At 41.4% G+C, this 27,999-nt stretch overlaps 1 protein-coding gene across 5 annotated transcripts in view; it reads right to left on the bottom strand.

The window, feature by feature from the left end:
* LOC107397182 (endonuclease V) overlaps positions 1-27,999 on the bottom strand; it is a 70,062-nt gene that overhangs the window by 28,135 nt on the left and 13,928 nt on the right. For all 5 annotated transcript variants that reach the window (XM_015977102.3, XM_054737971.2, XM_054737970.2 and 2 more), the window contains exons 6-7: positions 20,041-20,109; positions 19,766-19,894 (exon numbers count right to left, since the gene is read on the bottom strand). In XM_015977102.3, the coding sequence (XP_015832588.3) occupies positions 19,766-19,894; positions 20,041-20,109 (198 nt within the window). The remainder of the gene's footprint in view (positions 1-19,765; positions 19,895-20,040; positions 20,110-27,999) is intronic.

A 27,999-nucleotide genomic window follows, 5' to 3' on the forward strand; every position in this document is an offset into this window, starting at 1 on the left:
ACACACACACACACACACACACACACACACACACACACACACACACACACACACACACACACACACACACACACACACACACACACACACACACACACACACACTTCTCTAAGAAGTAAAGGGATTACATTCAAACATTTGTCTTTGACTAAACCATTCAAACATTTCTATCACTTCACAAAGCAATGGTTTACCATCCTAAACCATTTAGGGTCCTGTTGTAAACCACCCTACATACTCAAGCCTATAAGAACAAAAGTTGATCCTTACCTCAGCGTGATGCTTTTTAAGATCTGTTGAGCTTTTTTAAAGCACTTTGTGAACATCTGCCAGATGGCTGAGTAAATCAAAGAGAGCAGGGAGTATTAATGACATAGACAATGTGTCACTCTGAAGAGTTTGTGTGTGTGTTCAGCAAAAGGCTGCAAAAGTTCTTGCATTGACTTCAGCTTCTGCCACTCACTCGAGAGCAAGCAGACACATCCCATTCTACAGTCAGATTCTTTAACTTTGAGGAGACGTACAACCATTTCATACGTACTTGACCAGTGTGTGGGGCTGTCATTCACAGCAGTTAGGCCGCACTCATCCACTGTCAGTGACCCATGTCATGTTAGATATAAAAAGTCCACGAGGTTAGACTGATATGGTGTGCCAGTAAGGGCTGGTAAATGCATTATAATGGCTGCAGCGTCAGACTGATGTGGTTCTGCTCACTGGTGACAATAAATATCCCTCTTTTTCTTGCTTCTCTGCATTTGCAGTACAATTTAGATGACAAAACTTTCTGTGTGTTGAATTTAGGTGATGAACATATCTGAGAGGCTTGCGACAGCGGCGTATCCACGCTCTCTTCTTTCACTTTTTGAGTTGAAGTTGAAGCGTCGGATGTAGACACCTCTTCCTCGTGGCTTGGTGCTTCATTCAGCTCCTCGTGGTTCATCATTTTTTCTTAGAGGTCGGCTTTTCAGCATTCGGACACGATCTGAGCTTTTAAAGAGTTATGCAAAGGGGGTAACACTATAGGAATACACTCAGAAGGGAGGGGGCTGTGGGAACCGCTGGAGTAACACAATAAGAAACTTCACACGTCATTACACACATTAGCCTATGACGTGGGGATCATGGACATCTGGACGTTCAACAATACGCCATTGATGATGCGGCGTGGGGGGTCTAGGCCATCTGGACGATCAACAATACACATGTCCATTTGATTAATGATACGGAAGGGGGGGCAAAGATTGAACAATACACCTGTCCATTTGATTAATGATAGGAAAGGGGGGCAAGGTCAAGGGTCAAATGAACAATAGGACTGAAAGGTCAAAAAGGTCAAAGAACAATAGACCTGTCAAAAAGTTTGACGAAAGGTGTCTTATAATTCTCTCTAACGTGGTCAAGCTGCTCAGACATGTTCATCAGCACAAACCTATGTGAGCACCTGTTGTCATCTAATGTTGTCATTATTATGATGAAGATGAACAAAACAACAGGAGTCTCCTCAGCTCAGATCAACCCCGTGATGCAGGTATCTGGCTGGAACAGGTGAGTATCACAGTAAACCAGTGGAGCAAACTGAGCTTTAAATATGTTGGTTTTATGCTCGTTTTCTGCTCCAAAACATGAAAGTTAACAGGTGAGATGTTGCCTTTTCATTTAAGATAAAATGATATTTTTATTTTGTTGTTGGCCCGTGAGAAAAGATTTAACCTATAGTAAAAAAAGGAAGTGGAAAGGCTGCAGATAGATAAATAGAATAGAAAATCCCTTTATTGTTCCTCAGTGGGGAAAGCTAGACGTCACAGCAGCGATGACACGTATTACAGGAGAAAAAAGGAGAGTAAAAAATAAGAAAAATGAATAAACAAGAAAACATAAATCCTGAATAGATTTTAAAAATGCTGATTATACCACAAGTAATGAATACCACTGATGCCTTTTATTTAAAACTGACTTGCTCGTGTGTAATTTGGTTATTCCACATTCAGTGTTAATGCAGAAATATGTTTGTTTCCAAATTTAAAGATTCAAAATTGCATACATGTTGATAAAGAAAATGTGCAAATTTGCCGTCACTTTTTCAAAAAATATTAAGTTTGGCCCAGAGTTTCATTTCGGCCCCGTGTGAGTGTGAGTTTGACACCCCTGGCCTGGAGGATTACTTTTTTTGCTTTTTCTCCATTTAGCGGAGGGAGATTCCGACTCAAGGGGTTTCGGCGCATCCTACCAGTTTCTCGGGTGGTCGGACCCATTCTCCTCTCCTGCTTTCGGCCCCGTCCTGTTTTTTCCCAACGGAAGCCGCAGATCCTGGAGCTTGGATGGAGTTACACCCCCTACGCACACCAACATTCTCCGGGGTGGTAGGGCTGGTCTCCCCGCTCCTTCTTCTGCTTCCCTGCACCCAAGCCTCTGCCTGTGACCCAGCGTATCGTGATGTGCACCTGCTAAGATCGTTTGTCGAGTACCTGCCACCGAGCTGGGTTTCCTCGCGTCGCTCCAGCAGTTCATCCTCTTCCTGGTCCACTCCTGCAGGGCCTATGCCTGCAGGTCCTCCATGCTGCAGCCTCTTCAGAGTTATGCCGCTGCAGCCTCTTCAGGGTCCCACGCCTGCTGCTGCAGCCTCTTCAGGGTCCCACGCCTGCTGCTGCAGCCTCTACAGGGCCCCACGCCTGCTGCTGCAGTCTCTACAGGGTCCCACGCCTGCTGCTGCAGTCCCTACAGGGTCCCACGCCTGCTGCTGCAGTCCCTACAGGGTCCCACGCCGGCTGCTGCAGTTACCGAGTTCGAGTCCAAGAGTTCAAGTCCAAGTCTTCCAGTTCGAGTCCAAGTGTTCCAGTGTCCGAGTGCTCATGTTCCCCAGTGTCCTGTCGAGTTCCAGAGTCCTGCGCCTGCTGCTGTCGAGGTCCAGTGTCCTGTGTTCAAGTTCCAGTGTCCCGCGCCTGCTGCTGTTGAGTTCCAGTGTTCCAAGTTCGAGTGTTCCAGTTCCTGTTCCAAGTCCGAGTGTTCCGGTTCCTGTTGCGAGTGTTCCGGTTCCAAGTCAGAGTGTTCCTGTTTCCCGAGTCGACGTCTCAAGTGTTCCGGTTCCCAAGTGCAAGTGTCCCAAGTCTCCAGTGTTATGTGGCTTTGTGGGCATCTGGTATCCGGCCCTGGGGGGGGGGGGGGGGGGGGGGGGGGGGGGTACTGTCACAATCTGCCCCTGCCTCCCTGACTGTCTCTCTCCTGCCTGATTAGTCTTTATTGATCTCACCTGCCCCGTGTTAATCTGCCCATGTGTTCCTGATTTTCCCCTGTGTATTTATACCTCCCTTCTTGTATCGGTCTTTGTCGGATTATTGTTTGTTGTCAGTGTTTTTATTGTTCTGTCGTTCCCGCTCTGCCATTAAAACTACTTTTATTTCATCCGTGCCTGCATTCCTGCCTCCTGATCTGCTCCACCACACATGGTCCGCCGTCATCCACACCCTCAACGTGACATCTAGAAGGCACTATATAAAATGCAGGTCATGTAAAATTGAGCCTCTTTAAAATCAGCTAATTGCTCTTGGCAGCAGATGGTGATGGGGTTTAATATTTCAGTTTGTCGAGAATTTTACATTCCAGCTAAAAATGTGACTAATTACTTTGAGTTTCCCCCCCCCCCCCCAAAGAAAAGTTAAGTTCTTTTAACTTCTTTTAACTTAATTTAAATGAAGTTTTTAGAGGAAAACATTTAACAGGCTGCTTGTTGTGAACAGTAACGGTGTATTTTAGTTTGTCACTAATGGTGGTTTTCACTTGGAGCTGCTTTTCTGGAGATGTTCGAAGGTGGAGGTAAACATATGCAGACCTCTAGCTCTGCAGGAAACTTTGTTATGCAAATCACTTCAACACACACACATGCACACACGCGCACGCACGCACGCACACACACACACACACACACAGTACAGACCAGAGTCCAGTGGCCTGAGGCAGGTTGTTATCCTCCATCACCCCAAAAGGCCCTAAAGCCCTGCAGATATTCTAGCTCCCATTTCTAAAACCATTCCTCCATTTTCAGGTCTTTTTCATAGATTTTGGTCCCTCTGGACTTCCATCTTCTCAGGCAAATTTTTTCAAACCCCATTCTTTCATCATTCCGTTCTGACGTCTTCCCTCCGGACTCGCTGTCCCATCCGCCCTGTGGCTACTCCTACATCTCGTTCCAGCTCTCCTCCCGTCTCTCTGATGAGGTCCACAGTCCAGTGGCTGCAGCACCAGAATGTCAGACAGCCATATATTAACATTCAGAGCGCCTCAGGGCCCAGAGGTGAGCTCTGCTCTAAATCAGTCACTTTCTCAGCACAACCTGAGCAGTGACTGGAACAGCAGGAGCTCCGATGTCCATCTGTGTAAATGTTTTATTAAACATGTACAAAGATTATTCGGTCAGAATCAGTTTATCTGTTTTCTTGAATGCTACTGAAAGGAATTCTCACTCTGCATTTCTAAAATGATGCAAATATTTTTGCTATATTTTAAATTTGAGAAAAGCAATTTTTGTGCTTTGAGGGACTTCACGAAGCTGGTGTCATTAGGTAAGAAGCAGGGAACAAGAGTTATTTCCTCTGAGTCGTGGCAGGTATCTTGTATCCGTCTCAAACATTTCCCAATTTAGTGTCCGAGTCACAAAGCGTGGGAAACATGAGACAACTTTGAGAGGAGTTGGTGACAAATTCAACAAAGATGCAACTGATTTCACAGAGAAAGAATCAGACATTTCAACGTCAACAAAAAATAAATAAATAAAACTGAGGATAAAATCAACATAATTAAGACGTTTTGTGCCTAAATTGTGAAATCTTTCCTTGAATAGTGTGCAAAACTAGATAATTATTTGCAATTTTCAGGTGCAAAAATGTTGAAGAATCTGAATCCAGCAAACAAACTGGAGCTGTTAAATCATCTGTGCAGCCCCTCGGTGCAGAAACTCATGTCATAAAATCAAATATGTCCCAACATCTGAAATCAATACTGACTAAATACCAGAGTGAATAAACAGGAGGGTAAAAAATACAAACATGTCAACTGTCATAAAAAACCTGCAGTTTGCTGTAGCTAGTGCTAACCACAAGCTAACACTAACAGGGGCAAACTGATACCGAAAAAAAAACCACTAAGTAAAAAGATCCACACTGTTGGAGAATAAATATTATTAATTACAAATCCAGTAGCAACAAAGCCAGGTCACCATCAGTCTGTGATTTTGTAGCCTACTGTAGCTTCCTCAAACTAGTGTGGGCCATGCCGATGTTCGCTCTGGTTTTAGCTCTTTGCTTCGCCTCCAAAGACATTACTCTCTTATTTTTACTTTCAGACTCCGCCATGATGCCAAAAAAAGCAAATGTCTTCTTTTTCTTTTCTATTGACAGTCGGTGAACTGAAAATGCTAAATGCTAGCATTACAGCTAATAGCCATAAAGCTGCTTAAGATCCCTCCCTACCTGCTCCACAAAACTATGTAGTGCTGCTTTGGGCCAGTAGAGGGCTGCAGAATGGTGTCAAATATGAAACTGGTCAAGTTTCTAACTCAGCAATCACTGAGATCAATGTTAAAGCTCTAGCTTAAAGTTTAAAAAAATATTAATTGTTACTTTAAAGTTAGAAAAATCTAAAAGCACATTCTGCCAGAATGATCACCTTTCTTCTTGTTTTGATTTCTGGAGTCTACTACGCATAAAACACCTTTCATCAATTTATGAAACAACACATCAGAACAAACCACGAGTCTTTCTGGAGAACAACAGTGAACATTTTTGTGGACTGAGAGTAAAAAGGTATTTTTTTTTAAGAAGTCATTTGTTTATATCCAGAGACTGCAGCAGAGTCTGTTGATTTTTTTTTTTTTTACTGGAAATACTTTCGGAAAAAAGCTCAACCAAATAAAATCTTGCCTTTAACTAGTATGTAGATAAATTGCCTTCTTCAGCCAATTTGCTTTATGATAAATTCTCAGTCTCTTAGGGAATGATGAAGATGAATGTTAATCACTGAACTTTCTTTATTTTTACATCTACACAGCTGAACACCCTTTAATTTAAATCTGTTTTTACTAAAATCTTTGTTTCCTTCATCTATATTATGCTGCTTTCTAGATTTATGTATCTTTCAATAGTTTTACAATTTTGTGTAGTTTTGATTTATGATCATATTTTTAATGGCTATGCCTTTTTATTTAAATCTGCTGTTAAATCTTTCATGTTTTCTTCATTGGCATAACAACATTTTGGATTGTTTTATGATATTTTGTTGTTTTGTTTTAGGATGATTTTATGACTTTATGATTTGTTTTGCTGATCTTTGCAAAGCACTTTGTGATTTTTGTGAGTTCTATATAAATAAACTTTACTTGATTGTTTAAAACAAAGCTCATAATCAGCCTCAGATCTATTTTCAGAAGCTTAGTAAATAATGCATTTCAGAGAGAAAATATAGAAAGTATCCAAGTTGTGTCAAGTTGTATCACAGCAGCTAAACTCTGGAGGACAGAGGAGAGGAACGTGATGGAAAGAGATTCATGTTCAGTTTAAGCTGTGTCATGTTGTCACGAACGGTGTGTGTGTGTGTGTGTGTGTGTGTGTGTGAGTGAGCTGCCTTTGTGTTGCTGCAGAGGTGACGACAACCAAAAATACAGTAACTCCACAGATCTGAATTATTCAGAGGGAGGAGATGGTGCAGAGGCTGCTGGAAGAGCAGATAGATGGATGGACGGATGAGAGAAGACAAAAACACCTCAGAGGAGAAGAATAAAGTCAGAGAGAAACACCACACACACACACACACACACACACACACACACAGAAAGCCACCAGCAGCAGCTGCAGCATAAAAAGAATAAAAGACAATAAACCAGAAATCTTGGTAAGAAAACTATATTTTGGGTTTTAATAACTCCACACTAAACATGCATCAGCAATATCTCCCCTTCAGACACACAAACACTCTGGATTGCTCCTTTTCCCTCCCCAGTCTGTTTTATTCTGTGCAGGCTGGCTCCCCACTGCCTATCACTCACATTGAAATTCCATCTGTTTTAGCAATCTGGGAGCACATCTGTGGAGCTTCAACAGTTACCGTTTCCCTGCTCAGCGCAGACGGGATGCAATGGAACCAAAATGGAAACTCTTTCTATGAAATCTCTACTCCTCCTGAATGGAAACGGCCCTACAGGCACAGCTTGCACCTCATGAGGATGGTTTACATACAGTGTAAACACCAGTTTCACTGAAAACAATAAAAATCTTTCTGCAGATAGTCTGACAGGAAGCAGGGTATCTGCAGGTTTAAGGGAGCCAAATTTAAGACTTTTTAAGACCTTTTTTAAGGCCACTTTGACCAAATTTAAGCTATTTTTTAAATTAAATGTAAGCTATAATTTCCAGCTATTGTCTGGAACCGGTGCTAACCACGTCGTGAACGTGGGATTAGCCATCCAGTTACCATTAATGTTGCACTTCCCCATGGCGCAAACTCCCACTAGCGTGCTCATCCAAAAATAGCCCCCTCAACCAACCGAATGTGTACGGTTCCGCTTACGCCAATATCATACATAAAAAATGCTGAACTAACTAGAAATTCACGAAAATTTTATAGAAATAAAAGAATCTTGTTTATTGGGCCTTTGGTCATTTAAGACCTTTGGAAATTATTTAAGGATTATTTGTCATTTTTAAGGATTTTTAAGGCCTTAAATTTGGAAAAGCAAATTTAAGACTTTTTAAGACTTTTTAAGGACCTGCAGATACCCTGAGGAAGCTAGAAAGTGTTTTTCACTTTCAGCAGAGCTAATTTTACAGAAACAGGAAGCACTCAGAGATCTGGAAAAAGGAAGCAGTCCCATTACCAGTGGATGTTTTCCCATCAGTGATTGGAGGAGGGAACAGGACATTAATGGTTCTTCACACAGATTACATTTAGAGCAAAACTGGTGTTGCATTAACCGTGGGTGTTCGTGTAGAAGAGTCATGAAGATTCTTTTATTGTGAAGCGTGCTAGAAAGCCAAACCCTCACCTTCAAGCTGATTCTTTCTGATCTCACCATCCGTGGAAGAATGTGTGTGTGTGTGTGTGTGTGTGTGTGTGTGTGTGTGTGTGTGTGTGTGTGTGTGTGTGTTGGGGGGGCGCAATGTTCAATACTGACAGAGAAACACAAAAACTCAGACTGGAGGTCCAAATCCAAAATCTCTCACGCTGATGAAACAGAACTGGAGCTTTACGGCATATTTCATCTTTAGTAATAAGATGTCAAATTGGACCTCAAAAACTAAACATTTGATTCAAGAAGCTTCTATTTTGGGGTCATATATTTGTACATCAGACTTTAGAGGAGTCAGAGCCCCCCCAGTCAGTGACCTCATCACACGTCACTGCATCAGAAGGAAAACTAACGTAACGACAGGTTGGTATCGAGCAGGAGTGTCAAAGGATTCTGTGGATAGTTTTCGATTAGCTGCAACTTTAAAATGATTTTTTTTATTGTTTCCCATTAAAAAAACTGTTTAAAAATTACTGAAATAAACTTTTTTTATAGAATTCTAAAATTTGTTGTTGTAAATGTTTTAAAAGGAAGACATTTTCTTTTAACTAAACAAGTCAACGTTAGATAGACACATTAAATGTGTGGGAAGCTCGTTTAGTCAATGCATTTGCAGTGGTCTCTGGAATGAATGCCTTGCAAGTCGTACTCAGGGCAAAAAGTCCAAAATTGCTTGAATCAGCACGGACAAGTCTGCTGCCCCACAGAATGGAGTCTTATTTCCTGATATCTGCACGAATATCAAACTGTCTCTCTGACTTATCAAAATGGATGAAATCCCACCATCTCCAACTCAACCTCTCTAAAACTGAACTACTTGTCATCCCAGCAAAACCATCCATACAACACAATATCTCAATCCAAAATGACTTCCTATCTCTGGCTCCTTCAAAGGCAGTTCGAAATCTGGGTGTTGTGATTGATGAACACCTGACCTTTAAAGATCATGTTGCCTCTGTTGCTCCTTCATGCCGCTTTGCGCTGTATAACATACAAAAGATCAGACCATACCTAACACAACATGCCACCCAGCTCCTGTTGCAATCTACTGTCATCTCCTGTCTTGATTACTGCAATGCCCTTCTAACTGGTCTTCCAGCCTGTACTGTGAGACCTCTTCAAATGGTCCAGAATGCAGCGGCGCATCTGTCTTCAATCAGCCAAAAAGAGCACACGTCACCCCTCTATTCATTGAGCTCCACTGGCTACTGCTAGCAGCACACATCAAATTCAAATTGCTAACACTAGCATACAAAGTCCGAGATGGTACGGCTCCCATCTACCTGAATCCTCTTGCAAAGGCTTACGTATCGGCCCGGCCGCTCCGGTCATCACAGGATCGTCGGCTAGCAGTGCCTACACCACGCTCAGGACAATCCAGACTCTTCTCATGCATTGTTCCACAAATGTGGAATGACCTACCAAACACTACCAGAACAGGGGCTTACTTTTCAATTCTCAAGAAACTCCTGAAGACCCTGCTCTTCAAAGAGCATCTTCTAAACTAGCACCTTCCCTGCACCCGTCCCCCCTCTCTACTGTCCACTCCTTATTCCCTTCTCTCCATGATTGATGTCAAGTTGTTGTCATTGTTGTTAGCCTCAAGGGCAACATGCCGATTATCACTTGTAAGTCGCTTTGGACAAAAGTGTCTGCTAAATACATAAACATAAACATATCTGGACATCTTGTCTCGGATTGGATAACAGCAACGCAAATGTACCACTGACTTGCAATGAGGGTGTTTTATCAAATAACACAAGCCTGAAGGAGATTTTCTGTGTGGTGGTGTTACTAACGCTAACAGTTAGCTTCTACTAGTTGGTGCGTCGTCTGCCGTTTCCTGGACGTTAAACCAACAACAGCCTTCCCTGTCCTGAGTCAAGAATGGGTGAGTCCATGAAAGTTAAGTGACAGTGTGATGTAGATCTGTCAGGTTTTCCTAATCCTAGACTTTCACGGACTAGTTTCTATCAGAAGCTAATGCAGGAAATAGTTGTAGGAGACGTTTTTTTATGTTCAGCCTGCATGAAAAATTCACAATGACTGATTATAATCAGAAATAATCATTAGAAATGGTTTTTCAGACTTCCACACCTTTAATGTGAAACCAGCCAGTTCACTATCATCATTGGAACATATGTCAGCGGTTATTTCTGGATTTCATCCTCATATGAATTATCTTTCTGTAAAATCTGATGCCAGATCTGATCCTTACCATGTTAGAAAATTTCATTAAAACGTTACTTAGTTTTTTTGAAGTTTTCAGTAGAACGGACATGTGAAGATTACGTATTTGGTGGTTTTATCGTTTCTGCTAATCAAACATAAATAAAAGCAGAAGTCAGTCGCCTTTCAGATGATGATGATCGTAAGCAGCTGCGGAATTCTGAGACGCTCCGATAACGTTTGTCTTCTTAGCTCTGACAACCAAACCCCCCATCAACTCCACTTGTTACTCCTGTTGCCACGACGAGCACAGAGGATGAGCCAAGGCAGATGTCCGCTCGCCTTTAACTTCCATCACAAGAGTGAGACTCTGAAACGGTGTGAGAATATAATGACGTCGGGGAGCACAGCGGAGACGGGGTGTGAATTGGCTCCCTGTGTGTGTTTTTAGTCGTTCTACTGCTGCAGTGCGTTCACGCATCAGCCTTCACTGCAGAATCCAACCATGATGTCATCTGTTTCTTTTAACTTTCTGAACCCCAGAGCAGCGGCGAGTCATCTTTATCTCATTTGGAGGTGAGTTTATTTAACAGCAACGAGAAAAGCGGGAACAAAAATAACGGCAAATGATTTATTATCAGTGTTTTCAACTTATGGGGTGGTTATGACTTAAATAAAAGGGACACACTTTGATGTCAGTAAGATTAAAAACCCTTTGATTTGATCATTTTCTTCTTTCAACGCACAGATGTTACTGATCTTTGTGTGGGATCAAATTGTTTTAGGCACACAAAAATGTTTCCGGATGTTGTATTTCTGGCCCCGTTTTCTTGGACTTCATATTCCAGCAAGACGGAGCAACATCTCGTACTAGCAGCAGAATCTGGTTCCTGTATTTTGACCAAAACAACAGAGTGGTGTCCAGAAGGCCGAACAAAATGTTTCAATAAGGAGCTGATCAAATATTTTTAGAATTATTACCATCCTGATACGTGTGATCAGATACATTTAACTAAAGGGATAAATAAAAACATTAATTCATTCATCCATCCACTGTCTAACCCTCTATCCATCCATCCATTATCTAACTAGCCATCCATTTATTCATCCATCCATACTTTTATCCATCCATTCATTGTCTAACCATCCATACATTTATTCATCCATCCAACCATCCATCCACCATCCATTAATTTATTCATCCATCCAACCATCCATCCACCATCCATACATTTATTCATCCATCTATCCATTATCGAACCATTATTCATCCATCCATAATCTAACCATCCATCCATTATCTAACCAGCCATCCATTTATTCATCCATCCATACTTTTATCCATTCATTCATTGTCTAACCATCCATACATTTATTCATCCATCCAACCATCCATCCACCATCCATTAATTTATTCATCCATCCAACCATCCATCCACCATCCATACATTTATTCATCCATCCATCCATTATCGAACCATTATTCATCCATCCATAATCTAACCATCCATCCATTATCTAACCAGCCATCCATTTATTCATCCATCTATACTTTTATCCATCCATCCATCCATCCATCCGTCGTCTAACCAGCCAGCATCAATTAATTTATTCATCCATTAGATATTTTATTCATTCATTCATCCATGCATCCATTCATTTACAGTGGGGCAAAAAAGTATTTAGTCAGCCACCGATTGTGCAAGTTCTCCCACTTAAAATGATGACAGAGGTCAGTAATTTTCATCATAGGTACACTTCAACTGTGAGAGACAGAATGTGAAAAAAAATCCATGAATTCACATGGCAGGATTTTTAAAGAATTTATTTGTAAATCAGGGTGGAAAAGAAGTGTTTGGTCAATAACAAAAATTCAACTCAATACTTTGTAACATAACCTTTGTTGGCAATAACAGAGGTCAAACAATTACTATAGGTCTTTACCAGGTTTGCACACACAGTAGCTGGTATTTTGGCCCATTCCGCCATGCAGATCTTCTCGAGAGCAGTGATGTTTTGGGGCTGTCGCCGAGCAATATGGACTTTCAACTCCCTCCACAGATTTTCTATGGGGTTGAGGTCTGGAGACTGGCTAGGCCACTCCAGGATTTTCACATGCTTCTTATGGAGCCACTCCTTTGTTGCCCGGGCGGTGTGTTTGGGATCATTGTCGTGTTGGAAGACCCAGCCACGTTTCATCTTCAAAGCTCTCACTGATGGAAGGAGGTTTTGGCTCAGAATCTCACGATACATGGCCCCATTCATTCTTTCATTAACACAGATAAGTCGTCCTGTCCCCTTAGCAGAAAAACAGCCCCAAAGCATGATGTTCCCACCCCCATGCTTCACAGTAGGTATGGTGTTCTTGGGATGCAACTCAGTATTCTTCTTCCTCCAAACACGACGAGTTGAGTTTATACCAAAAAGTTCTACTTTGGTTTCATCTGACCACATGACATTCTCCCAATCCTCTGCTCTATCATCCATGTGCTCTCTGCAGACGGGCCTGGACATGCACTGGCTTCAGCAGCGGAACACGTCTGGCACTGCAGGATTTGATTCCCTGCCGTTGCAGAGTGTTACTGATGGTGACCTTTGTTACTGTGGTCCCAGCTCTCTGCAGGTCATTCACCAGGTCCCCCCGTGTGGTTCTGGGATTCTTGCTCACCGTTCTCATGATCATTTTGACCCCACGGGATGAGATACTGCGTGGAGCCCCAGATCGAGGGAGATTATCAGTGGTCTTGTATGTCTTCCATTTTCTGATAATTGCTCCCACAGTTGATTTTTTCACATCAAGCTGCTTGCCTATTGTAGATTCACTCTTCCCAGTCTGGTGCAGGTCTACAATTCTTTTCCTGGTGTCCTTCGAAAGCTCTTTGGTCTTGGCCATAGTGGAGTTTGGAGTCTGACTGTTTGAGGCTGTGGGCAGGTGTCTTTTATACAGATAATGAGTTCAAACAGGTGCCATTAATACAGGTAACGAGTGGAGGACAGAAAAGCTTCTTAAAGAAGACGTTACAGGTCTGTGAGAGCCAGAGATTTTCCTTGTTTGAAGTGACCAAATACTTATTTTCCACCCTGATTTACAAATAAATTCTTTAAAAATCCTGCCATGTGAATTCATGGATTTTTTTTCACATTCTGTCTCTCACAGTTGAAGTGTACCTATGATGAAAATTACTGACCTCTGTCATCATTTTAAGTGGGAGAACTTGCACAATCGGTGGCTGACTAAATACTTTTTTGCCCCACTGTATCCATGTATTCATCTATTCATTCATTCATCCATTATCTAACCATCCATCCATTTATTCATCCATCCATTATCTAACTAGCCATCCATTTATTCATCCATCCATACTTTTATCCATCCATCCATTTATTCATCCATCCATCCATTATCTAACCAGCCAGCCATCCATTAATTTATTCATCCATTAGATATTTTATTCATTAATTCATCCATCCATCCATTAATTTATCCATGTATTAATCTATTGATTCATCCATCCATCATTATCTAACCGTCAATCCATTATTCATCCATCCATCCATTCATTCACCTGTTTATTCATCCATCCAGTTCTTCATCCAACCTTCTATTCTGTCATTCATTTATCCATCTAGCCATCATCTATTCATCCACCCATCATTCACCCATCCAGCTGCCCACCCATCCATTTTCCAACATCCATCCATCCATCCATTCATTTATTGTCCAACCATCCATCCAAAACTTTATTTATTATAATTTATCATAAATACAATTAAATTACAGAGCAAAGCAGCACCTAAATACCTGCTTAAAACAGATGGGTGAGAAATTAAAAAAAAGAAATGTTGGAAGAAAACAAATGATAACAAATTGAGCTGCTTAAGGACAGAAGGGCTGCAGTTGGATCAGAATGAATTCAGTTCAGAATGAATGAATTCAGTTGGATCAGAATGAATTGATGGGAGTTTTTATTTGATTTGGCGCTCGACGAACTGCAACAAAAAAAAAACATCTGGGAGAATTTTGATCAATCTTGTCTTGTCCTTCCAATAAACTCTCTAAAACCCTGAAAGTAAACAGGAAGCACTGAAGAAAAATCTTCTGAGGAGCAAATATTCTGCACGAGGAAAAACAACTTTTTCATATTTACTAAACAATCTGCTCTTAATCTGACATATGACAGCCTGCAGAGCTAATCTGTGCATGTGGCCTAATGATGAACCACGACGCCCGATGGATGTGGAGGTGGGGGTAGGGGATGGGGGGGGGGGTCTGTGACAGAAGCAGAAAAGAAAAAGAAGCATCAAAAAAGTCTAAGAATAAGGAGACAAAAATACAGAAAAATGTCAAAAAGGAGAAGCTGCACAGAGAATGGTGAAAATGACCCCCCCCACCACCACCACCACCACACGCACGCACACAAACACACACACACACACATGCACACACCCGCTAACATGCATCAAACTCCCACCTTGATGATATGAACACACACACATGCATGAAGATACGAGTTCTGCTCTGCAACTGCAGCTCCCCTCACCAAAAATAAAAAACATGTATTTGAGTTGTGTTTGATGGTGTGTGTGTGTGTGTGTGTTCTGTGCTGTCAGGTGGTTGTGAGAGAAGCAGAAACACAGTGCAGCCTAGTGGCAGATAGTAAGAGAGCATGCAGAGGGAAGTTCTGTTCTATGTTATTAAGAAATAACAACTTTTAAGATTCTGTTTTTCAGGAAAAAATACAACTAAATCCTACCAAAGACAATCAGGGCTCATTTGACGCTGCACTCATGAAAAGTGCTGCTGGTTAAAGAGCCCCAGCATGCATTGAGCAGTAGGTCGGCTCCATTAGAAGTTGGAAATGTGAAGACAGGACACTAATAAAAATTCATAACCATCTTAATTGTCTCACTGAGCAGTAATTCTGTTTAACGGATGTCTTAAACTCCGGCAGCCAACAGTTACACAAAAATAACATATTTATACTAAATAAAGCAAAATCGAAACATTTCTAATGTTTAGATTTGATTCCATTTGAAGACGGGAAACAAACATTTAATTTAAACTTCATAAAAAATAAAGAGATTTGATCATAAGTACAAAAACAAGGATACAGCTTTAAAAATTAGAAGTTCTGGAGAAAATTCCAAATGTTTTCAGTGCAAAAGTTTAAAATGTGCTATTTTTGCAGCTTTATTCACTGAAGCATGCATTTGTCTTTTGGGATAACTTATATCAGAGATTGTATGTATTACTTAAGAGTCAAATATCCACTTGTCAGCTCAGGGAAAAGCTTCACAGGCACTAGATTAAGTTCAACAGACCATTTCTAAGCCAAAGAAACCTCCAGTCGCTGCAGTCAGACAAGAAAACGGGTGAAATGACTCTTGATGCAGGAACACAAACCGGAGTCCAAAGTCTAAAAATGGGTTTCCTGGATTTGCTTTTGCTTTGCATCTGGATCATCACATCTGTATTTGCCTCAGTTATTTACTAAATACAAAATATCAATGCAAAAACAACATGTTCATGTTTATTTCTGAAAGGAGTCAAAAGTTAGCAAAAACATCTCCCGAACCACCAGGTGGATTTTAATAAAACTGTCGAAGAATCTCCACTGAATGAACTTCAATGAAGTCAATCCAAGATGGCTGCCACAGATAACCAAAACAACACAGCTCTAACTTGGTTGATTTCACAGATCCATCCATCCGTTATCGTCCGATTATCCAAGGTCAGATCACAGGGGCAGCAGCCTAAGAAGAGAAGCCTAGACTTCCCTCTCTCCAGCCACTTGGACCAGCTCCTCCAGGGGGAATCCGAAAGCGTTCCCTGGCCAGCCGAGAGACATAGTCATTCCAGCGTGTCCTTCTCCTCCCAGTTGGATGTGCCTGGAAAACCTCATCAGGGATGCCGGATGCCAGAACCACATCAGCTGGCTCCTCTTGATGCAGGAGCAGTGAGTCTGCTCCAAGCCCCCTGCCGGATGACTGAGCTTCTCACCCCATCTCTAAGTGAGAGCCCAAGCATCCTGAAGAGAAGACTAATTTTGGCCACTTGTATTTGCAATCTCATTCTTTCAGTCACTACCCAAAGCTGGCGACCATAAGTGAGGGTAGGAACATAAATCCAGAGCTTTGCCTTCCAGCTCAGCCCTCTCTTCACCGCGACAGACTGGTACAACACCCACATCACTGCAGACGCAGCACCAATCCACCCCGCTCTCCCGCTCCATCTTTCCCTCAAGAAACTTAAACTGATTGATATTGAGCTAAAATCTGGGGCAGCGGTGGTAAGTCACATGAAACCGAAATCCTAAATTATTCAATTAAACCTCTGACATAAAATTTAGCAGGTGATATTTGAATAAAAAAATTGGGGAAAACAGATCAAAAAGGTGTAACTTTATCCAGTCCTGTTTTATGTTTGTCTAACTGAATATTGCAGAAACTGCTGCTTCTCTCTGAACACCCTTCCCTCCTTGGACACTATCGCCTTGCAGAGGTGTCTCACTAGAGCAAGGACCATCTCCAGGGACATTTACCACCCAAACCACTACCTTTTTGCCATGCTGCCCTCTGGGAAAAGGTTCAGATCCCTCAGCTGCAGGACCGACAGACTGAGGAAGAGTTTCTTTCCCTGGGCTGTTAGAACCCTGAATGGACAGAAAAATCAACTCTATTGATATTATTTATTGTATTTTGTAATGTTTTTGTTTTTATTGCATGGTGCATATTGTACTTGTTTTAACTATTTTTCTTAGTATTTTAGCAGATGCCTAAGGTGAAGCTCTAAGAAATTTCGTTGAATGGACAGTCATTTAATGACAATAAAGGATATCTATCATCTATCTATCTATCATCTATCTATCTATCTATCTATCTATCTATCTATCTATCTATCTATCTATCTATCATCTATCTATCTATCTATCTATCTATCTATCTATCATCTATCTATCTATCTATCTATCTATCTATCTATCTATCTATCTATCATCTATCTATCTATCATCTATCTATCTATCTATCATCTATCTATCTATCTATCATCTATCTATATATCTATCTATCTATCTATCTATCTATCTATCTATCATCTATCTATCATCTATCTATCATCTATCTATCTATCATCTATCTATCATCTATCTATCTATCTATCTATCATCTATCTATCTATCTATCTATCTATCTATCTATCTATCTATCTATCTATCTATCTATCATCTATCTATCTATCTATCTATCTATCTATCTATCTATCATCTATCTATCTATCTATCTATCATCTATCTATCTATCTATCATCTATCTATATATCTATCTATCTATCATCTATCTATATATCTATCTATCTATCTACCTATCTATCTATCATCTATCTATCATCTATCTATCATCTATCTATCATCTATCTATCTATCTATCATCTATCTATCATCTATCTATCTATCATCTATCTATCATCTATCTATCATCTATCTATCATCTATCTATCTATCTATCTATCATCTATCTATCTATCTATCTATCATCTATCTATATATCTATCTATCTATCATCTATCTATCATCTATCTATCTATCATCTATCTATATATCTATCTATCTATCATCTATCTATATATCTATCTATCTATCTATCTATCTATCTATCTATCTATCTATCTATCTATCTATCTATCTATCTATCTATCTATCTATCATCTATCTATATATCTATCTATCTATCATCTATCTATCTATCATCTATCTATCTATCTATCTATCATCTATCTATCATCTATCTATCTATCTATCATCTATCTATCTATCTATCATCTATCTATCTATCTATCTATCTATCTATCTATCTATCTATCTATCTATCATCTATCTATATATCTATCTATCTATCATCTATCTATATATCTATCTATCTATATATCTATCTATCTATCATCTATCTATCTATCTATCTATCTATCTATCTATCTATCTATCTATCTATCTATCTATCTATCTATATATCTATCATGTATCTATCTATCATGTATCTATCTATCTATCATGTATCTATCTATCTATCATGTATCTATCTATCATGTATCTATCTATCTATCATGTATCTATCTATCTATCATGTATCTATCTATCATCTATCTATCTATCTATCTATCTATCTATCATCTATCTATCTATCTATCATCTATCTATCTATCATCTATCTATCTATCATCTATCTATCATCTATCTATCTATCTATCATCTATCTATCTATCATCTATCTATCTATCATCTATCTATCTATCTATCTATCTATCTATCTATCTATCTATCATCTATCATCTATCTATCTATCTACCTACCTACCTACCTACCTACCTACCTACCTACCTACCTACCTATCTATCTATCTATCTATCTATCTATCTATCTATCTATCTATCTACCAATCTATCTATCTAACATCACCTTATGCACTGGTGGAGACCAAACATAAAGTTTTCTACTTTGTTGTCCACATTTAGGAATGAGCACCTTGAAGGCTGCTGGTCCGCCTGCATCTGTTTTTGTTCTACATGTCTGTTTGTTTACCCTTGGCCAGGCTGTGCTGCGGAGACAAATTTCTGTATTTCAGGACGATGAGGCAATGACAATAAAGTTGATTCTGATTCTGCGTCATAAATAAAAAGACTATTTTTGATCAAATTGAAGCTGAAACTGAGACATTTTGTGTTGCAGCTCTTCAGGAAGATTAGATCAACACGAAGCTGAAAACTTTCACGTCTTTTGTGCCAGGATGCAGAGATTTCTCAGATTTTTTAACCCTAACCCCTTTTCAACACATTTGCAGAGGTCTCTTGTATAAATGAATGCCTTGTGAGTCGATCTCTGAGGTGAAAAAAAAGCCCCGGTGCTCCAGTTATAAAAACTAGTAAAAAATGGTTTCTTAGTGAACTTGATCTTTAAATGTTCATCCAACCTGCTCTTTCTGTTGACTGATTCATGAATAATCCAACATCATAATGACTTTTAAGGTCAAAAGTAGGTCAGCTGATTTCTAACAGCAGCTGGGTCATAACGATTTGTCTTGTGTTCATGTTTAACACAACAAGCATCATCCTTGATAGCTACACGTGTCCCTTTGAGCTAGAACAATCCTCTGCATCCTTCTTGACAGATGGCGTCTTAATATTGTCTCAAAGTGTTCACGCTTCTCAGCACTTCTGATATTATTTAAAAGCCCCCCGTCCCGGTTCTGGGACGTCCCAGATTTGGCACATTTTTTCTCCTACAAGTTTCAGAGACCTTGTTGGTAGAAAGTGCTGCACAGCGTGACGTTCACACCTCCTCGCTTCACAGCAGAGCGTCGTTACATAAGAGACAAGAAAGGAGTCCAGAGCTGAGGAGTTCAGTGTGTGTGTGTGTGTGTGTGTGTGTGTGTGTGTGTGTGTGTGTGTGTGTGTGTGTGTGTGTGTGTGTGTGTGTGTGTGTGTGTGTGTGTGTGTGTGTGTGTGTGTGTGTGTGTGTGTGTGTGTGTGTGTGTGTGTGTGTGCACCTGTCTGATGGGCTCAGGTACCCGGTAACGGCAGCATGAGTGTGTGAGGCGCACAGCCGTGTCCAGACTGATCCTGTGACCTACAGAAACGTACACGGGCTTGGAGCTCTTGTCACAACTTCTCAGTGCCTGAAAACAAAGTTTTTGTGCAACTTTTAATTTTTCTGCCGCTGTGAAACATCAGAGTTTAACAGACTGGGTGTTTTTTTGGGTGTTTTTTGGAGTCATCAGAGGCAACTCGACAAGGTTCTCATTTCTGTGCACGAGTGCTGTACCTTTCCGAGCACCTTTCCTGAGGCGGATATGAGCGGGAAGCTCTCTCCTCCAGTTTGCAGAACAGCAATCTGCAAAGAAAAAAACAAGAACTCCAAGTCAGAACCCCCTCTCCAGAACTATACTCCAGGTTCTCCTGATTTCTAAGATGTTCCCAGGTAAGGGAGGGGATTTAATCCCTCCAGTAAATTCTCCTGCCATTGGAATGTGCCTGGAAAACCTCCAGAGGAAGGCAACCAAGATGGATCTTGATCAGATGAGCTGACTGTTTTTGATTAGTTGCAGCTTTTCCCTGATAATGGAGCTCTTCACCTTTTCTCTAAGGCTGAACTGGGTCATCATGCAGGAAGAAGCTGTTTGTATCCAGACACCATCCAGATCTTGTGACCACAGGTGAGGATTGGAGCACTGCAGACACTGTGGTTCCCAAACCAAACCCTCTCCTCTAGGGTCAGAAATTGGGAAGTGTCCCATTAGAATCTAGCCTGCTCTGGAAAGCAGCTCAGACTCAGCAGCACACGGGAACATCAGCAGCTATTAGCCAGCCCACCGCTACATGTGCTAAAGGCTACATGTGAACAAAGATGGTGAAATCTATTCTTTGTGAGAACTGCTGTGGAGCTCAGGGGAAGCAGAAGTTAGGCAGATGTGTGAGGGCTGGAAAAAAACTGAATTTTGAGTTTTACTCATTAATATTCCTGATGTGCCATCATCTCGCCTCTGATTGGCCAACAGCAGCATGACTAAACCACTGACTCCATTTGCTCTGCTACATTGATGTTTTATCTCCTCAAATGACAGAAGCCTGAAGGAGTTCTGTTATGCTGTAGAGCTGCTAATGCTAACAGCTAGCTTCTACTAGTCGAGACGCGCTCTGCTCTCTCCTGGATGCCAAATCAAAAACAGCCTTCCTCGTTCGTGAGCCAAGATGGGCGAGTCTATGAATGGAAATTTACAGTGTGACGCAGACCTGTGTGGCTTTCTCTAACCTGAGAAAGGAAGATGAAACAGGAAAATGCAGTAATGCAGTCAAAAAAGTTTTGGGGGGGTATTTTTCATGAGACAACAACAATATTACATGCTAAAATGCTCCAAAAAGTGAATTTCCATGATATGGCCTCTTTAAAGACTCTTGGCTACAGGCACGTCAAATTGCATCTCTGTCAAATTGACTGAGTTTCAGCTGTTTCTGTGTTTGCCAACGTTGACTGACTGTGGCAGACAAATTACTCTTGTTTGAGTCCAAAAGTTAATCAGTTCACATCTAATGGTTATTTTCTGGAAGTTTCATTAAAATTGGTCCAAGTCTGTCCAAGACCAAAGGGAGGCATTAAAGGAAACAACTGAAGGCTGTAAATTTGAAAAGTTCTCAATGACAAAATCAAAATAAAATAGAAGGAATTGATGCAGGTTGAACCAGAAAACCTGGATTCTGTTCGATTTTTAAAGTTTTGTCCTCAGAGTCAAAAAGATGAAACAAAGTCAGACGTGGCAATGAGGGCCGCTGCTGACAGGGGCACCGCGTGCGTTACAGGTCGGGAGTGATGAAGGGAGTTTAGCCTCAGTGATGGATGGAGTGTCTGCTCAACTCTGACTGATTACAGTGAGCAGGGAGGGAGTGGGGTCGGGAGGCAGGAAGGGGCCGAACGAAGCATCCAATCCTGGCTGGGATGGGTCCAGCAACAGTGTGTGAGAGATAAAGGTGTGTTTGGCTGCTCTGACTGGAGAGCAGGACCAACGCCAGAACAGAACAGGAGTCAGAAACACAGAGCAAGTCATCAATAACACTCGAGTTTAAATTACAGTCAGGCTGTCGGGGGGGGGGGGGGGGGGGGGGGGGCAACTGAGACAGAGATGACAGAGATGAAAAGAGAGGTAGAAGGAAGAGCTTAAGGTGTGAAATCAGACAGAAGCAAGATGAAAATGGACTCTTTAACAGACACACTGACGGTTAATGGAGTTTACACTCATTAAAGAAACAAGAGACGTGTCGCGTTTGTTATTCCTACAAAATAAAAGTCTCCACTAGCTGCAGGAATTAATTAAAATGTCCAATAAAATTATAATCAAGGAGAATGTAGCTCTCTCCCTTGTTATTAAAGTATTTCTCTTGTTTTTTATTAACCATTTAACATAGAAGACCTTCAACAGATTTAAAAACACATTTAATTTCCTTCTTTAACCTCCTCTGACCCCAGCTTTGTTTGGTGTGAATGGGTGAGCCAAGACTCACCCATCTTGGCGCGGGACGGGGAAGGCTGTTGTTGGTTTAGCGTCCAGTAAACAGCAGAGAACATCTCGACTAGCAGAAGCTAATAGTTGGATTAGCAACTCCACAACACAGCAGAACTCCTTCAGGCTTGTGTTATTTGTGGAGATAAAACATCCATGTTGCAAGTCAGTGGTACAGTTGCGTTGCTCTTATCCGATCCAGAGGAGAGATGTCCAAATATCAGGAAATAAGACTCCAAATTCCGCCGTTACTCTCTCCTCTGGCTGAATTCTCAGTGCTGAAACAGGCACTTCAAGTGTGACTTATGTAATGATTAAGAGTGTTCAACATCTTTAATAAACTCTCTGGTCACCTGTGTGACATTCTTGAACCCTTTTACACCTTAAAGACTGTGGCATTGCAGCAACGTTACTCAGAGTGTGAGGAGATTCTATACAAAATACTTTCCTACATCTGGAAGGGAGACTTAAGCAAGAAGTTTCACGCTTTATTCCACAGATAATGAGCCTCAGAGTTGACCGATTGAAGAGGAAACGTTTCTGATTCAAACCTAAAAGCTCAAAGACACAGCTCTATCTCATCCTGACAGTTAGCCAGGGACTTTCATTTGGACACGGAGATGGAATGAGGAGATCTGAGTGACTGAATCCTCTGGGATGATGATGATTGGTGTAAATAAAGATCAGATTCCTCACAGCGGCACAGATGAGATACTATTCCTGACGCCAAAACCACCGACACTGATCGAGAGAGATGGAGACACTCCTCCTGAGAATTGAATTAGCATGTTGCACCACCACGTGAAAATTGTTTAAGTTATAAGTACTGCATGCTAAATGAATTAATGGTGGATCAGAAGCTGCATCAGATGTCCGCCCGTAATAAAAAGGTTGATTTATGTGTGCTACGTTGTCTTCACCTCAGATTTTTTGCTGTTTTCTCAAAAACAAAACAAGGTATACAAAGGCTGGAGCTGTCTGAGGAAATTGAAGGTTTCATTCACTGAGAAAATTTCTAACACTTGTTCTTTTTAAAATTGGATTAGAGAAATATAATAAACAAGATCATCTGGTGACAAAAAAACTGTGCCACCTTGGCTTAAGGCTGTGTTGTTTTTGTTGTCAGGAGAGAGCAGAGTCTCAGCTAGTTGAAGCTAATAATTAGCAACTTCACAACATAGCAGAACACTTTTAAAGGGATACTTTTTCATATGTTTGTATCATTTTCTTGAGCCAGTAAGTGCTAAAATGAGCCTTTACAGGGTTAATGAAATGTCACTCCGCTCTATCGCCCCCTGTGGCCAGGATGTCCCACTTGCAGCTTCACAGTTGGTACGGTCTGCTGGACTTAAAAATAAATTAGCTGACATACTTGGTGCTGTGATCTTCTTCCAGCAGGTTTCCTGCATGTTTTAGATCATGAACACAGCTGATTTGTTTGATTTAGTGACTCATATAGATACAAATGAAGGCTGAGACACGTTTCAGCTGTTAGATTAAGGTGTAGAGGACTTGAGTTTGGGAAGATGGGACCACTCACTTTTTCAAACTTTTCTCCACTAACCTCCTCTTTTCCACCTTGCTCCTGTCTGAGATCCTCTTCAGTAGCGTCCCTGCTACCATTTCCTATGATCGCCAGACTCTTTTGTCCTCCTGTTCGTTCACGATTGCCCAAGACGCACCGAGGACGTGCCATCCTTTTTGTTTACCTGAGTGGCGCACTGGCCCAGAACCAAACAACGGTCCCGAGCTGCCCGCCTCTGGCTATGTTTGTCCGGTCCCGGGAAAACGTTGGAGGAAAAGAGGTAAACGAGCAGGAATCCAGGTGAGAATAAGAGTTCTCTTAAAGCGTGGTTTATCTAGTAAACATAGGCGCAATCTTCTAGCTTCTTGTCCTTTGTTTGGTGACCTGAGCGCCACTTCTGCATTCCCGCCAGGCCGCGTTGCAGCGCGGTTCATCCGTCCAAGTTTTTTAAGGTCTGTTTATCCTCATTCCTCAGTGGTTTTTCCTCCTGTTCCCTCCATAAGTGGTTTTTATAAACACCGTGGATCTAACCCTGCTAATTTACGTCCACTAACTCCAGCTGTTTCTGTAGTTTCTGATTCCTCCTCCTCACTCAGCATGGCTCTATTAAATACCCGCTCTGTTAACAATAAGTCTTTCCTGCTCAATGATCTAATTCTCTCTAAAAACCTGGATGTTCTGTTTCTGACTGAAGTTTGGCAGCAAACATCTGATTATTCTGGTCTGATTGAACTCTGCCCGAGTGGTTATTCTTTTCTTAGCCAGCCCCGGGGTTCTGGTCGTGGTGGAGGCCTAGCTGCTGTTTTCAGAGACCATCTTCCATGTAGCTCTACAACCTCTGGTCACTTTGCTGCCTTTGAACTGCAGCTGATTAAAGTCGGGCGTAAGGATCCGTTCTACTGTGCTGTGGTCTATCGTCCACCTGGTCCAAACAGTTCTTTCCTTCAGGAGTTTAGTGACTTTCCATCCTCCACTGTGAAGCTGTCCAGACTGGTGATTATTGGTGATTTTAACATCCACGTTGATGATCCCTCTGATCACTTTGCCATGAATTTCTCCAGCCTTATGGACTCCTTCGGCTTTACCCAGCATGTTTCTGGCCCCACACACACCAGGGGGCACACTCTAGACCTTGTTTTTACCCTGAGTCTAAATGCTGACAGTGTTTGTCCTGAGGACGTTTATATTTCAGATCACTATTGTATTTTCTTTAACTTGTCAGTTTCTGCGTCCCCACCTCCTGCTCGCCGTATGGTTAGTTCTCATTTTCTTAATGAGAGCACAGCTAGCAATGTTTCTGCTGCTTTTGATCCACCCTGTTCTTCTGATAACGACCCAGATTCCTTAACTTCTCAGTTTAACGAGCACTGCCTCTCCATTCTGGACAACATCTGTCCTGTCAGAACCAGATCAGTTCCTGCAGTGAACCCTACTCCTTGGTTTAATGACAGCCTTCGCAGCCTGAAACACCAATGCAGAAAAATTGAGCGTTTGTGGAAGAAAACCCATCTCCACGTCCATCTGCTGCACCTAAATGATCTTCTGACATCCTTTAACTCTGCAGTCAGAGATGCAAGGGTTTCCTATTTCTCCAACCTGGTGTCCCAGAGCAAAGGGAATCCCAAGGTGCTGTTTAACACCATCAGCAGCATCCTAGATAGCTCCTGCCACTCCTACAGCCTCCATCCACTCTGTTGCAGACTGTGAGAACTTTCTGTCTATCGTTGTGGACAAAGTCATTAAGGTTAGCTCTAGCATCTCTCCTTCAGCCTTATCGCTGCCTCTGCCGACTCCAACCAGACCCATCATCCTAGATAGCTTTGCTCCTGTTTCTTTGCCTGAGTTAACCAAGCTAGTTAACTCTATGAAGACCTCTGCATGCCCCCTCGACATCTTACCCTCATCTTTGTTTAAAAGTGCTTTTCAGTCCATCGGTCCCAGCGTGCTCTCTATAATTAATGCTTCTCTGGTCTCTGGTCAGGTCCCTGCTTACTTTAAGAACGCTGTAATCCACCTGCTTCTTAAAAAACCGAGTCTTGATCCCTCTCTCCAGCTTCAGACCCATCTCTAAACTTCCGTTCATCTCCAAGATCTTGGAAAAGGTTGTGGCTAAACAACTCACAGCTGCTCTTGATGAACATAACATCTATGATAGCTTCCAGTAAGGTTTTTGTAGAGCTCATTCTACTGAAACAGCTCTTCTTAGGGTCTCTAATGACCTTCTGACCCACAGTGATGCAGGGGACTGTTCTGTTCTGGTCCTGCTGGACCTGACTGCAGCCTTTGACACTGTTGACCATCACCTGCTACTGGAGAGGCTGAGAGACTGGGTAGGCCTGTCAGGAACTGCTCTGGAGTGGTTGTCCTCTTATCTTTCTGAGCGCTCCTTTTCTGTGGCCGTCTCCAAGTTTAGGTCCTCCACCACCTCTCTTACCCATGGTGTCCCACAAGGTTCTGTTCTGGTGCCTCTGCTCTTCCTCCTCTATCTGCTTCCACTTCAGCACATCCTGAGCTCCATCAAAGGAATCTCCTACCATCTTTATGCAGATGACATCCAGCTGTACATCTCCTGTAAGCCCCATGAGATGTCTAAGCTGCAGCTGTTACACACCTGCTTAGGCTCTATTAAAACCTGGACAGCTGGGAACTTTCTACAGCTGAATGAAGATAAGACTGAGATCCTCATCTGTGCCCCAGACAAGCTGGTTCCCAAAGTCAGAGACTCTCTTGGTCAGCTTGCTTCTCACACCAAACCTTCTGTCAGGAATCTTGGCGTGACCTTTGACCCAGCTCTCACCCTGGATTCTCATGTCAGTTCTCTTGTTCGCTCTTCCTTCTTCCATCTCAGGAACATTGCTAAGCTGAGTCCAATTCTTTCCCGCTCTACATATATATATATATATATATATATATATATATATATATATATATATATATATATATATATATATGTATACATACATACATATATATATATATATATATATACATACATATATATATATATATATATATATATATATGTATGTATGTATGTAAGTGTGTGTGTGTGTGTGTGTGTGTGTGAGTGTGTGTACGTATATGTATTCAGCCTAGACAGAAACTCATGACCTTCATCCTGCTAAATTACAACACCTCAGACGTTTTGTCTGGTTTTACACTGCCTGCTCATAAGGTAGATCTCTGACTTTTACCTGCTCTTGTTTTTCCCACACAGGCTCACTGAGGCTCCAGACTCAAACACAGTGAACATTTGCATATTAATCAAATCCAGAATTTGCAGTCCCTCTGGCATACTTTGACCAAAAGGTATTTGTTCCGCCCTGATTTGCATTCAGAAAGTCTCATTAGCATTAGCTACACAAGAAGGCCTCGGTTTGCAACAAAAGTCATGCTGTCAAGTGAGAACGCAAACACTCATCAGAAAAACACGTGGCTTCATGTGAAAAACAAAAAGAAAAGCTGTTCTGTTCTTTGCCTTGACCCTCGCTCACACTTTTGTTTTGTTTTTCCTTTAAAGAGTACAACAAACAAAAAGGAAATAATCATAATGTGAAAAGTTGTGAAATGTTTAATTAATCTGCAGACTTGTCAAAGTTGTCAGTTATTTTAAAGGTGGAGCAATTGAACGTGTCAAAGAAAAATGAAATATACAGCAAATTTGTGTCTTTTGCTCAACATTTAGCGTTTTTTATAAATAAGAACAAGACAGAAACACATGAGTAAATATGAATAAAATAACAGTACAATTACAAATGTGTAATTTACATTTAGAATAAATGCTTGTCATCGTAAATTTAGTGTGATTGAGTTTGGATAACGAGGAAGGTTGTCATCAAAAGCCTGTTGGTCTTTGACTCCTCCCCTCTCCTGGACTTCTTTTGCTGCTATTGACCCTTTGCACCGACATCACCTAATCACGTGGGTCAACCATGGTGGACGACAAAAGCATGTAAACAGTGAGCGACACGATCACTAAACAAAGGGAAAAGTAGAGCCTGAAATTGTTTTTGCGATCAAAACAAAATCTAAACTCCTCCAGCATTCCTTCAACCAGTTCATGCCCAGTTCAGTTATCAGAAGAAGTAGCGCATCTAGCCGTGGCTCATAGAGAGCGGTATGCTAACTAGCTTACCAACGTTAGCTTACCTTCTCTCTGCAGCTGTTCACCGATGTAAACATGCTGCTGACTTTGCCCAAATTC

Source organism: Nothobranchius furzeri, chromosome 4 (assembly GCF_043380555.1).
Source record: "Nothobranchius furzeri strain GRZ-AD chromosome 4, NfurGRZ-RIMD1, whole genome shotgun sequence".
NCBI lineage: Eukaryota > Metazoa > Chordata > Actinopteri > Cyprinodontiformes > Nothobranchiidae > Nothobranchius > Nothobranchius furzeri.